The sequence below is a fragment of the Lampetra planeri genome, chromosome 1 (assembly GCF_965212315.1).
Source record: "Lampetra planeri chromosome 1, kcLamPlan1.2.h2, whole genome shotgun sequence".
Classification (NCBI taxonomy): domain Eukaryota; kingdom Metazoa; phylum Chordata; class Hyperoartia; order Petromyzontiformes; family Petromyzontidae; genus Lampetra; species Lampetra planeri.
Window position 1 is genome coordinate 29188538 of NC_136107.1, and position 14234 is coordinate 29202771.

Genomic DNA, 14234 nt, shown 5'->3' on the forward strand with positions numbered 1-14234 from the left:
GAGTGCGAGCGAGTGAGACGGACAGGGCGCGACTAAAGGCGGCTCATACTGGGGGGCGTGGGGTAGGAGGGGCGCCGTGTGGAGCAAACCACCCGCGTCTCGCTCTGTAGGGGGGAGGGGGAGCGGTGGTGCCGCGGTTAGCGCGCTGCGTTACGAACCCGGCGAGATTTCCCGAGTTCGCAGTCCTGTCAACCCCTTGTCAGTGCACTACTTTATTACAGATCAATTCAGACCTTAGGGGCCATCCATTTAGTACGTATGCAATCAGTCGGCAGCAGCCATCACGGAGGCCTTTGTCCAGGGCTACGTCCTCAACAAAGGTGCTCCGGAGCGGCTGCTGACCGACCAGGGTAAAAAGTTTTCGGGTAAACTTCTACACGAAGTATGCGAGCTCCTGGGTACGAAAAAAATTCGTACCTCCCCATATCATCCGCAAACTGACGGGATGGTGGAGCGTCTGCATCGGACTATCACGTCCATGCTGTCCCAACAGGTCGATTGGGACCTTCATATTCCGGGGGTTTTGGCGGCATACAGAATGGCTCCTCATGCGGCGACCGGATTTTCGTCCTTCATCCTAATGTACGGCCGCGAGGCTAACCCACCTGTCGCGATTCAGCTGCAGATCTCCACGCCGCATGCTAAATCGAAATTGACCGACCATGTCAAATTCAACATCGCTAAATTGACAGAGGCGCGGGAGGCAGCCATCCAGAATTCAGAACTCCGCCAGAGGGCGAATGAGAGGCTCAGGCTGGGTCGGGCACATGTGCTCCAGTGGAAACCGGGTGACAAGTCGTGGTTGCACTGTCCCCAAGTACCACTGGCGACCTCGTCTAAGCTGGTGCGGCCTTGGCGGGGGCCCGTGGAAGTGGTGCAGGTCTTGCGGCCACACTGTGTACGTATCCGATGGGGGAAGCGTCGGTGGTTCGTGCACCCCTCCAGGTTGAAACCGTTCGTTGCGCCCCATGTTCCTACCACACACACGCATGGCCAAACATGTGAGGGGTCCACCGACTCCCGGAGTCCGACTTCGCTGCTTTCGCCTGACTTGCCACCGACTGTTCCACCTCCAGGTGCACCAGGAGTGACGTGCTCACGACCGCCAACCCCTCCCGGGGGGGTCAGTGGTTGCTCATTGGCGAAACCAGACACTGTCGCACCCGGACTGTTGACACTCACCACTGGGCCAACCGGGGCTGCCCCTTGTGACGGCCCCGCTGCAAGAACGCGCGCCAAAACGCGCAGACTTTTGTGAGATCGGCCGCTTGTGCGGCCATTGTGGGGGTCGCGGGGTGGGGAGGGGGTCCTGGAAATTGTATATATGTTGTTTTTTTACGGGATGGGGTATTTATTCGGGGGTGGGGGTGCGTCGGGTTATTTTTCTCTCTCTTGTTGTTGTTGTTAATTACGCGAGGCACACACGGATTTGGGGGGATGCATCTTTATTGTGATTTTGTTGCAGCCGGGACGGCTGCGGGCTGTACAGGGGGGGGGGTGATGTAGAGGTGTTACAGGAGGGCAAACAAACACACTGGGCGTGGTTATGCCCGTACGCCAAGAGATGCTTACATCCACGTCCGCACCGTTTAGCCTGGGGGGCTAACACGGCGCTGGGATCCCCCACGGCCCCACCCCTCAGTGGGAGAGTTGCTATATAAGGCGGTGAGCCGGAGGGCTCGGGGTCAGTGTTCAGCTTAAACTAGCGAAGCAAGAAGACCGGCTAGATAGGCCCTGGGACTCCCCTGGATTGCTGTCCTTCTCAGGACCGACCAGGGCAAGCCAGTGGCGTGGCCCCGAGAGCCCAGAGCCGTAATCCCAGCTCAACCAGAGCTGGGTCAGCTAGCCTCCCCTAGCCCTGTAGTAGAGGACCTAGGAGTAGGCTAGCCGGGACAGAGATTGTGGGATCTCCCTGTTAGACGGGTGAAGGGGCCGATACCCCTTCGAGTGTTGTATATCTCGGCCTGTAATATACAACTGTGGTTAATAAATAAGTGTGCCTCCGACTACGTCGTCCAAGTCTCCTGGAACCTACTATACCTGTAAGAATAATACGAGGTGACCGTGTGGTTTGACAAGTACGAGTTTGATTCCCGCTCACGGCCAACCACCACCAGTGACGATTATCTGAGCTGGTTCTGGGACGATTATCTGAGCCGGTTTTGGGACCTCCCCTATGTCGACTCAGCCTGGGGGAGACAAAAGCAGCCGAGAGAGGTGCTGGCCAACCCACCTCTCGTATACCATATGGGTTCTGCTACTCGCTTGACAACACTTGCTCCAATCGATTGTTAAGGCTACCTGGGAAAGGGGGTGCCTTTGTCTTTGGTGTCAGTAATAAAACAGAAAACTCACAACCACGGACTCGCGTAAGCCAGAATAAAACAGATAATACTGTAATAAACAACATTAATACTCCTACCCGAACGTTACTCACACTGCTATAATTGTAAATAGTGCACAAGGAAGTGTCACGACACCATCCCTGACCTTTGTAACGCGGTCAATGTTATTGACGCACGTGTGCTTGACAATGGCTGGAGATGCGTGCAGCAATGTGGACTCTGCCTACTTATTAGCTCTTGTTTTGGACTCTTCGAACCATGGCCACAAATGAAAGCTCAACGGAAGTGGATTATCATCATCACGTGGAAATGTATTGCAGCCAAATACTCTGAACGTATGATGTTGATTCTGAACGCGGAGGAGAAAAATCAACGCGACCACGGGGAGAGATGCAAACTCCAAATATACAGCAGCAGGCGTCAGGGACGGGATCAAACCCACAACCTCCTGTATACCAGGCATGGTACTGAACATCTCATAGCCACGCCGGTTTAGGGTGGACCATGAGCTTCGTTGAAAATCAAACCCAGGGATCTGGGTTCCCGAAGGGTCTCCCTAGCTAAGGGTCACCCCTCGAAAACTCTGCAAGTCCATGAGAATCAGCCCTCTGCGTGGTGGATTCTAGAAGCAGTCTTCCACCTCTGCTTCAGGGTGATGGTAAGTGACTAAAATTATACTCTGTGGTACTCAAGTGATTTATCATACCGAACCACAACAATCCAGATGGGACGCGATAACGAGACGAATATATTTCATTCTTACATTGGAATTCCATCATTGGATGGGCGTTGGAGTGCGTAACTAAATGTCTTGTTTACATAGTTTTGCTTCCTCCATTAGATTAAAGTTAACAGTACATAATTTACCAAAAAATGTAAATAGCCGGTTTTCCCGCGGACGATTCTATGCTTGGGTCACGAACACATTAATTGATACCTAATTTAATATTCACAATCCCTCTTGGCCGTTATGTGAGGAAACTTGGGTGAACGTTTTCTAAATTAAACTATGGAATATATTCACTTATGATTCATATTTTTTTTGGGTCAGGCCACGTAATTATCTGACGAAATATGTGTCGTTCACACCCTCCACCACCTAACACGGCTAAACAAAAACGATCGTGGTGTGTCCAAACGTGCCAGTTATTACTGTTTCAGCTCACCGTTAATTTGAAGAACAATTCTCAAAATCAAATGTGTATCAACAAGATATGACGTTGCGAATTGAAACTACGTCAAACATCAGGACAAAATCCAGTAAGTCATAATCGTGTCACCTTAACCCGACTTCTGAAATATATGTCACGACCTCACAGGAACAACCGAGGGCATGATACCTAAATATATCTATGTTGAACTTCTTTCGCACCGTACGTAACCAACCGTTCTAATCGGAAGTGCGGGGGAAGGACAATAAACTAAACACAAAAATCAGTTCTAAAGAAATGAGTTTACAATCTAGATGATTTAAAAGTGCATAGCTCCAGTGGCTTCCTAATATCAGAAGGAAGAGCGTTCCAGACGGCCGCAGAAGTGCGTCTGAAAGCGCCGCGCGATGCGGTGACAGCCGTCTTTGTTCGATGGCAGCAGCCAAAAGCCGCCGCCGCTGCAGCTGCTGCTGCGAGGATGCCCGCCGGAGTTCGCGTGGTGGCCGTGTCACGCAGCGGGAGGCTGCGGCACAGCGCCACGAACCCGGGGACCGCAGTTCGATTCCCGCTCACGGCCAACACCAGTGACGATTATCTGACCCGGTCCTTGGGCCTCTCCTAGGTCGACTCAGCCTCAAATAAGTGCCTGTTGCAGTGTAACATCGCCACGTGGGAGACAAAGGCGGTCGGTCGGGCGTGGTGCTGGCCCACCCACCCACTCGTGTGCCATACCGGCCTTCATAGGTGCTCGCTCACAGCACTTGCCCCAATAGTCTGCTAAGGCTACACGGGGGTCTTTGCCTTCATGTCACATCGCCCACCAGTGCGCCTTACCTGGTAAGATTAAAAAGAAAGGTGAGTTTCATTTGCTGCCACGAGTTCGCTCGCGTGATCAGCGGCTCACGGCGCTTGAACACAGACACAGGTCTTCAAAATAGTACAGCTCGATCCATGCTCGAACACAGACATATTCAAGTATGGAGCAAGCAGTGTCCGAGCTTTATATCGCTAAAAGTCGGTCGATTCCCATTCAATCGAACTTTTGGATCTTTAAAATACGTCGTCGATTCCCCGTTTCAGTATTCACTTATGTGAGCAACGCCACGTCCAATTGCTCCAAATATGGGCCTAAAACTTAAACACAATCTGTCATTCATTCTGTCGCGGATTCGTTACACTCACTCCCAGCACGAGGTCGACTTTATTTATACCTCGCTCCCCTGAACAAAATTGTTCCGCGGTTTCAGTTTGCAATTGCGAGTTCGCTGTTTTAAGTCAATGTTTACATTTTTTTCATTTGGTTTATATTTCGTAGAAGTTGGTTCGTAAGTACGGGCGTTCGTAAGTGCAGCCGTTCGTAAGTCGAGTACTGACATCGTCCTGTTCCAGCGTCGCGTGGCTCTTGACACGTGGCTCTTGACGCGCCGCGTGGCGGATGGGAGCGGGAGGGGAGGCAGGGAGGGGGGCGATGAGTGGGAGCGTGGAGGAGGGGGAGGAGCGTGGAGGAGGGGGAGGAGCGTGGAGGAGGGGGAGGAGCGTGGAGGAGGGGGAGGAGCGTGGAGGAGGGGAAGGAGCGTGGAGGAGGGGGAGGAGCGTGGAGGAGGGGGAGGAGCGTGGAGGAGGGGGAGGAGCGTGGAGGAGGGGGAGGAGCGTGGAGGAGAGGGAGGAGCGTGGAGGAGGGGGAGGAGCGTGGAGGAGGGGGAGGAGCGTGGAGGAGGGGGAGGAGCGTGGAGGAGAGGGAGGAGCGTGGAGGAGGGGGAGGAGCGTGGAGGAGGGGGAGGAGCGGGGAGCTTCCGGTCGGGGCTCGTTCCGCCATTTTCCGGTTCCGGGTTAGTTGAGGTCACCTTGGTCGCTGCGCTCGTCACCGTCGCACGCTCGCAGCACGCAGAGCACTGTGAGTGGGGGGCTCGTGGGGGGCTCGTGGGGGGCACGTGGAGACGCGGGCACAGAGAGGGAGAGAGGCGTGGGGGAGACGCCAGGGGGTGGACAACGTAGGAAGCGGCGGCGGCGTAATCCGCGGGGAAGAAAACAAAACTAAAACATCGTCGGTTGGGGAGATGGAAAGCGGCGGGAGAAACCGTAGAAACAGGCTGGGGGTGGAAGCCGGACAGAATGGAGACGCGGGGGAGCAGCAGCAGCAGGGGAGCAGCAGCGACGGGAGCAGCAGGGGGGGCAGCAGGGGGCTCGCGTGCGCCGGGAGAGCGGTCGCAGTCCCCGCGTTGAAGAGAGCGGTGGAGTCGCCGCCATTCGCTTGACCTTCATCAGCCTGTCTCTCGGTGCCTGGGCCCCTGTGCCGTCTCCCTCTCTCCCTGTGTCTCCCTGTGTCACTGTACCCATGTACCCTTGTGTCTTTCTGTACCCTTGTCTTTCTGTGTCCCTGTGTCCTTGTCTCCTTGGGCTCTAGTCCCCCTGTCCCGCGGTGCCCCATTCTACCTGTTTCTATGACCCTGTGCTCCTGTCCTCTCACCCTGTCCCCCTCTCTCCCTGTCCACCTCTTTCCCTGTCCACCTCTCTCTCTGCCCCCCTCTCTCTCTGCCCCCCTCTCTCCCTGTCCCCCTCTCTCCCTGTCTCACTTTCTCCCTATCCCCCCACGCCTCCCTCTCATCCTGTGACCCCCCACGTCTCCCTCTGAGCATCCCTTTCTCCTGCCTCCCCCGTCTCCCTGTTCCCATGCCTCCCTCTCTCCCCGTGTCCTCGTTTTGTTCCTCCGCACGTTGTTTCCCGTACCCACTCACCCCACCCACCCCTCCGTGCGTGCTGCAGCCAGAACCAGTGATGGCAGGACGCAGGGCAGCTGTGAAGGCGCTGGACTGGACGGCGTTTGGCGAGCGCATCCCTCCCAACCAAAAGACGATGTTCAACGCGCTCAAGACGCGCAGCGACGCCATCGCCGCTAAGTGAGAAGATTGTCTCTTGGGTTCCTCGAGGGGGTCCCCCCCTCAGTCGCCCCCCCCCACTTCCCCCCGCTCCACTTACCCCCCCCCCCACTTCGTCAAGATGATTATTCCGATGAGTGTTTTATTCGTTTGCAAGGTCACCGTGGGACAATGATCGAAAGTCTCTACGAGCAATTCGTATCACCAGGCTGCAGCCTGATGATGCTGGTTGTAATTACTGGCGAAACTTCACGATACTCAGATTGTAAATGTTGTGGAATTACTTCACCAACACACCGGTGTGCTGTACTCGGAACGAATTGGCATGTTCTGTTTACGTGACAAACCTTACTAATTGGCTGTGTCAGATGGTGGCGGGTTTAACGACACATTTATATATTCACGCGATCTAACCAAAAGAAAACCTCTATTATGGATATCTTTTCTTTCCCGCCCGACATTTCCAAACGATGAATCCAGTTTCAGAGAGGAAAGAGCGACGGATGGACCAGGTGGTTTAGATCATTACATCCTGATGCAGCTGCAAACCAAGATTTCTGTGGATCGTTGTAGGTTGTGACGGTCTAAAGCTGGTTAAATGTATAGCAGATACACAAACATCGACATAAATTAACGTGATTAATGGTAGAGTCGTGATACGTTGCCTATTGATATTGTATATTGCATTTGACTTCCAACTAAAATGATCACCATCGACCATGTTCTATCCGCTTTTGTAAGCCGGTGTTAGTACTGTGATACAGTAAACCATCTTGCTGCTGTGCATGAGCTGATGTCATCATCTCCACGGTGGTCATCCTCTCGAGCAGCATTCTTCATTGCAAGGCCCGCGGGCCACTGGCATCCCCTGGTGGCCTTTGGTGCGGCCCCTGACGTGCAGCTCCCGACAATACGCAACGTGTGAACACACCCCTATCGTGTTGTCAAACCCCAGTGGTTTAAAATTTGTAGCGGCCCTCGCACTGATGATCTCTTATCGGAAAAGTGGGTCCACCCCACCCCCCCACTCTGAAAATGAATGAAGAACACTGATTTATATTATTTGGCCACTATAAATTTCCACATAATAAGCCACTTTGTTGAGCTATCATTTGCGGCCAGGTCGCTTCTGAAAATAAGCTAACAGCTCGTTTGGTTTTACCTGGTAAGATGAACGGAATTTAGTTTTATTTGTATATTCTTGTACCATATCGTCCTTCATAGGTACTAGCTCACAGCACTTGCCCCAACAGTCTGTTAAGGCTACACGGGGGATCTTTGCCTTCATGTCACATGGCCTAAATTCCCCCGCCCACCAGTGGGTCTTGGTAGTAAGATAAAAAAAAGGTGTATTTTATTTTTATCTTTTTAAGTGATTTGTTTACATTTCCTATATATTGCACCCCTGTGGTGTTTTTGTCTTGTTTTAACGTTCTGACCCCGTGCCCCTACTGAAAATCTGTGAAAAAGAGCTTTATAGCTCATCGGATTCTTTCTCTGACTGATTCTCTCACACACACCCTCTTGCTTTGTGGCTTCCACTGGCACCTCGTATTTTATTTGTTTACACAGTGTTCTGAGCACGGCTCAACAAGCGATCAGCAACAAGCAGCAGATACCATCGCTGTCATAGATAAGAGTCGAAGCCTTTCTTGAATCGAGCAAGGTTTATTATACAAGGCTTCGGAAAGCAGATGATGATGATGGCGGCAGGGAATTACAATGTGAAGGGGAGCATGGCGAGGGACGAGGCAGAGCGAGAGAGAGCTTATTGTCACCTGCAGTGTGGTGGTCGAACGCAGTGTGGAGGAGTGGCACAAGCGCATAGGAATTTTTTTTTGTGCAATCACTCGACAGGACTCTTTAGAGCAGTGGTTCTTAACCTGTTACTGTAGCCTGTACCCCTAATGTTAATAAATGCATACGTTTGATGAAACAAAGTAGTTGTACTTACGTGCCTGTGCTTAATTTGTGTTTTCGATGATTTACCTTCTAAAAAGATCTGGCCATGTCTCGCACCCCCAGAAAGGGTGTTTCGCACCCCCAGAAAGGGTGTTTCGCACCCCAAGGGGGTTGCGTGCACCCCAGGTTAAGAACCACTACTCTTGGTAAACCTTGAGATGAACGCACGATCGCAAGGTAATCCCATGTGTGCGATGCGACATCGGGCGATGCGTGACTTTCATGATTCACGCATGACTCCCACTTTGGTACGGCATGCTAACAATGTTTTTGTATACATGCGAAATGTGCCATTTGTTTTAGCATAATTTGGTCGAAAGTGTAAATTTGTATTCATTCAATTGAATCGCAATAGATTGCGTAAGTATAAAAGGTTTGTTACATAATCAAAACGTGCCAAGTAGTTACTACATCAACCTATCAGTATGTTGGAGATTAAACCCACAACATTTACAATTTCAGCACGACGTCGTCACCACTCCAATAAGAGATTATTTTAGATTGAGGCGTCTTTGGGTTTTATAATGAAAGCCTCATCATGCAGTGCCGTTTGTTTATTGTGGCTTAATTCAAGTATCCCCATTTTCACGAAGATATCATTGGAAACGAATTTATAACGTGTGTTAAGAATAAATTGATGTATGTATGTTGAATTTCTTTCACACCGTACATTGCTAACTGCTAATCGGAGGTGCAAAAAAGTGCATGTAATTGACGCAGACAAATGTTTCAATTGTATTCATTTCAGACGTGATTTGCTTCTTCATCGCAGTCGGCACGCTTTGCAGCACCTCTAGTAATATCCGGAGAAATTGGCGATTGCTTTGGGCAGTCATTGAGTGACGAGGGTTAACAAGCGAGAGACCCTGGCTGTAGAGAGTGAGTTAGACTTGTTTAGATAATTTTGCTGCTATAAATGTCCAAATTATGTGCCACTTTGTTGAGCTGTCATTTGTGACCAGCTTCTGAAAAATAAGTTAATATCTCAGTGGGCTTTGCCTGGTAGGATGGGGATAGTTCAGTTTTATTTGTATGCGTTTTGGTGATTTGTTTACCTTTCTTGTACTTTGCACTCCTCTCATGTTTTTTTACTGTTTGTTGATGTAACATTCTTGCCCCGTTGCCCCTCCTGGACAGCTGTGAAAAAGCGCTTCATAGCTCATCGGATTCCTCCTCCAGTATAAGTAAATATTCTAATTCCGAGTGTGTTGGCTGAATCCTGCGTTTTGTTGCAGACTCTCCTCACTGCCAGAGAAGCCGGCTGTCATCGACTGGGCCATGTATCGCAGCAAGTTGGCCAATCCGGCCCTTGTGGATGAGTTCGAGAAGAAGGTGAGTGGGAGCAGCATTTGTAATTATTCTCATCATCATCAATAGAAAATCAGTTTGTAGGGGGGGTAGCGCATTTGCCGCTTGTTGCAGAGACAGCCCTGTATCGCGGGAGTATTCACAATAAAATTACTACGCGCCGTCTGCCTCACAGTGGACGTTAAAGATCCCAAGTCCGTCATTTGTAGAAGAAGAATAAGAAAAAAGTAGGCCATTATGCGATGGCATCACGGTCCAAATTTGCCACGCTCGAAAAGTTGACCCCGCACAATGCAGTGAAACCCGGATTTACGTTCCCTCCCGCTCTGCGTACTTTCGCTGTAACGCACTCGGCTTATTGATACCCAGTCCCGTTTTACGTACTGTGGTCCCTCGCCATAGCATGCTCGAGATTTACGAACTTAACCATTAGACGCCACGTTTTTTTACTTTCTATGGAGAACATTCTGGCGGCAGATGGCACCCGAACGTTGGCGTCCCTGACTGGCTAAAGTCGCTTCATATTTTCTTCCCCGCATACTGTACTTTTATAGCGACTTTTTATACCGGTGTAAGCATTTTTTTTTTATAATCGACGAATAATCATTGTAGACAAGGTTAATATATCTTAATGTATCAATAATATACACTTTTCACACCGGAGGTTGTTACAGTACAGATGCGCAATGGCTTACTGAGCATCCTCTATCTGGGTACAGCCTATACCACGTTACGATCCACGACAAATGCTTCGATTTAGGTACCCGTGATTTACGTTCTGATTTTCAGGAACGCATCCTGGGCGGAAACCGGTGTATGCCTGTACCAAATGCTTTGATAATCATAATGTTTTATTGAAATTACATCTGTATGGGTTCTAGTCATATGTATTTGCATGCATGCATGTGCTAATATTCACTTGCTCATGAGTCTATAATTCACTCTGTTTTCACATTTTCTTTGTTTTAGTTCAATGCTTTTAAGGTCCCTGAGCCTGTGGACAACTACTCCTCAAAGATCGCGATCCAGGAGAAGGAAGCCGTGAGTGCCGTTACTTTCACGCGTGCATTCACTATTTATCTATTAACCCTTTCCCATTCCGGAAGAAAAACAAAAAATGAAAAAAACTTTATTAGTACCACGGCTCCCAAAAGGCCACGCGGGAAGGTGTGTGGCACAGTTTTGGCACCGGCTATCGTAGAGTGCGGCGATCGTGTCGCTACGGTTCTCCGCGGTGAGTAACAACGTCCTTGAAAACAACGGCGCTACTACGCCTCTCTAAATAAAGTTAACACCAAGCTGCTCGCATGTTCTGAGGTTCAGCACCACACCCTGCTGCTTGCAGACGTCTTGTACTGGTAGGAACGAAGTGGACCAGCCTACAATAGATTATATCGTCCGTCCGACCGTGTAGCAACATCGCCCCCCTACTGCAAACACTTGGCATGACCCTACAAAAACCTTTAGACTCAGTGACGCTTTCCTGGCTAAACAAGTGTAACATTCCCTTTTAATTCCCTCAGATAGCTTTTAATTAAAACATTTAAATTAATGAGGCTTTCCTGGCTAAACAAGTGTAACATTCCCTTATAATTCCCTGAGATAGCTTTTAATTAAAACTTTTAAATTCTAATTTTATAATTAAAACTTTTAAATTCAAATTTTACTCACAGCGCCCTAAAGCCTACAGCTAGGCCTAAAGCCTCGAACTACGCCTATCACTCTCCCTTCGTATTGTACCCCCGCGTGTGTGCAAGGGAGTTAATGTTTAACAATGTTACATTCCCTGATGCTTTTAAATAGAAACATTTAAATTTAAAGCTTTTACATAAATAATAAAAACATTTAATTTTAAAATTAACTCACGGCGGCCTAAAGCCTACAGCTAGGCCTAAAGCCTAGAACTAGGCCTCAACCTCTCCCTTCGTATCGTACCCCCGCGTGTGTGAAAGGGAGTTAATGTTTTACAATGTTACATTCCCTGATGTTTTTAAATAGAAACATTTACATTTAAAGCTTTTACATAAATAATTCAAACATTTAAATTACAAATTAACTCACAGCGGCCTAACGCCTACAGCTAGGCCTAAAGCCTAGAATTAGGCCTCACACTCTCCCTTCGTATCGTCCGATTCGGTGTAGCAACATCGCCCCCTACTGCAAACACTTGGCAGGACCCTACAAAAACCTTTAGACTCAGTGGGGCTTTCCTGGCTAAACAAGTGTAATAATACATTATGTTTATATTCTTTGGTTATTCGTTCCTACCAGCCCACCCCGCAGGGTCCTGTTTATTGTTATTATTATTGTACAGGCAAGACCAACACACACAAAGGGATTGTTCTTGCCATAGGTGTTAAGGATTACAGTAAAACCAGGTGTGACAGCGCACACCTGTGATACAGTGCGCTGATAGCAAGGGTTGGTGGATCACATAGCACTGTGTAACTCCCAAACCGGCAAACCGGAGAGGCGACGGGGAGGTAGTCATGGTGCACAAAAGGGAATTCGTGAACCTATCTCTGAGGGCATTCGAGTGTTCTCTCCTTGTGGTGCGTGGATCATCTCGGGCTCCTCGGGTTTCTGAGACTTGCAGAAAGAACTGCTGGATTCAGGACTGTTGTTTGGTGCTTCGTGAGACTTGTTTTTACGACACCCCCACCCCCCCCCCGTGGATCGGTTTCAGGATAAATCGGCACAGGAATACATTCAAGCTTCCAAACAGCGCATTGCTGGGTACGAGAAAGAGGTAAGCACAGTGCCCAGGTAAATTAGAATAACAAAACAAATAAAAAATGTACTCTCATGGTTTATATATAATTTCAATGATGTCATCTTGCTCTATTTAAGATCGGACAGAGGCTAGAGCTCTTCACAGTTCTGGCAAAATCGCCAATGATGCTGGATGTAATTACCAGCAAAACGTCGTGCTGAAATATTAAATGTTGTGGGTTTAATCTCCAACACACTGATAGGTTGAAGCATTAACCGTTTGGCACGTTATGTTTACGTGACAAACCTTAGTAATTGGCTGTATCGGGTGGTGGCGGCTTTAACGACACATTTATATTTACGCGATCTTGCCCAAAAAAACCTTTATTATGAATAATATTGGTCGAGAAAGCCTACGTGTCAAACTGATATGTGAGTGATGACACCTATATAACAAGCCGGGTCAGGTGTGACATTCCAACTTCCTGGATTGTTATCACTTACTGGATTTTGTCCTGAACATCTCAATGTAGTTTAAAAACATGTTGTTAAATTTGTTATGAGAATTGTTCAACTTACCAATGAGCTGAAATAATGATTATAATTGGCATGTTAAATACTTGTACAAGTGACAATTTATTTATTTGGCTGTGTGAGTTGCTGGAGGGGTCTTAATGACACAAATCATTGAATGGTAAAACCAAAAAAAAATCTGTTATGAATAATATTGGCCCGCAAAAAACCCACCGTGTTAAATGTTTTAAGGCTTCTGTTGGGGAAATTTGACCTTAAATATATAAATTAAAATGCGCAGTGTGAGATGTGGGGATTCTTCAATAATGGTAGCTGCTGGAGAGGCAACAGATAAGGAGGAATGTTACGCATGTGGCGTGTAAGACCCTTGCCATGTAATCGTCCCTCGTCGTTATAAAATGTCCGCAAGATGTAGACGCGATAACGCCGATGTGAACATGGAGCACAAAGCGATGCATCGGTGGGCTCATTGCTCAGCGCTTGGTTACAACGTCAAAAACAACTGTTGTGTGTAATGTGCATCTCCACGCCAAGGCGAGACGATTGTAGCAAGTCCGGAGCTTGTAATTTGCTGACGTTTTTAGTCTCTTCCAGGTCACTCTTGCAAAATTACTGTACTTGTCTCTTAGAGTTCTTACCTGTTTCAAGAAAAAAATCAACTTGAGCGACAACTATGTTCGCTCAGTGTTTCACGTATGCATACTTATATTTGCGTCTGTAAAGATGGACCCAGGCGACTTAAAACGATATGCCTACGGTGTCGAGATGCAGGGCGGTTCGTATTAAACATGATGTCGAGGAGATGGGTTGTTTTGTTATTGCCGGTGTTAATGACGAGAGGGAATGTTTATCTCTTTTTTTTAAGCTGGAGAAGATGAGAAACATGATCCACGTGGAAGAGATGACTATCGATGACTTAAACGAAGCCTTCCCTGAGACCAAGTTGGACAAAGTCAAGCACCCGTTCTGGCCGTTCAAGCCCATCTCCGCCCTCTAAAGGTGCATCCAACGAGCCGCCGTTTGTTTGAGAAATGTTGGCCCTCGGTGTGAAGATGATGGCACGTGGTAAATGTTCCATACCCTTATTAACTGTAAAATAAATTGGCATACGTCGTAAAAAATAAAGATGCAACCAGATGTCGTTTCTTGTTTTCTCTTCGTTGCGTTTTGATTTTTACAGAGTGAAACGCTTTGTTTGGTGCGACAAAACTGGGTGTGCTTGTGTGTGTGAGATGCAGAGCAAAAATGTATTAAAGCCAGTCTTGTTAAGAAGCAAGTGATTTCCTTTTTTAAATGGGCAATCGTGCCTTTGCAATTGTAGGCAGCTAAACTCTGGAACTCCTTCC

At 48.5% G+C, this 14234-nt stretch overlaps 1 protein-coding gene across 1 annotated transcript; it reads left to right on the forward strand.

The window, feature by feature from the left end:
- The first annotated feature begins 5250 nt into the window (after positions 1–5250).
- ATP5PD (ATP synthase peripheral stalk subunit d) lies at positions 5251–14025 on the forward strand. The gene is made up of 6 exons (XM_078598220.1): positions 5251–5390; positions 6260–6393; positions 9570–9666; positions 10612–10683; positions 12329–12391; positions 13754–14025. Exons 2-6 carry the CDS (start codon positions 6272–6274, stop codon positions 13883–13885), a joined length of 486 nt encoding a protein of 161 aa, XP_078454346.1. The 5' UTR covers positions 5251–5390; positions 6260–6271; the 3' UTR covers positions 13886–14025.
- Positions 14026–14234: the final 209 nt, after the last annotated feature.

What these genes read in the sequence shown, in the direction of transcription:
- ATP5PD (XM_078598220.1), top strand. Translation starts at nt 6,272, where the DNA reads ATGGCAGGACGCAGGGCAGCTGTGAAGGCGCTGGACTGGACGGCGTTT. An exon ending in TGGATGAGTTCGAGAAGAAG is followed by an intron (nt 9,667 to 10,611) that starts GTGAGTGGGAGC and finishes TCTTTGTTTTAG; the next exon opens with TTCAATGCTTTTAAGGTCCC. An exon ending in CGATCCAGGAGAAGGAAGCC is followed by an intron (nt 10,684 to 12,328) that starts GTGAGTGCCGTT and finishes GATCGGTTTCAG; the next exon opens with GATAAATCGGCACAGGAATA.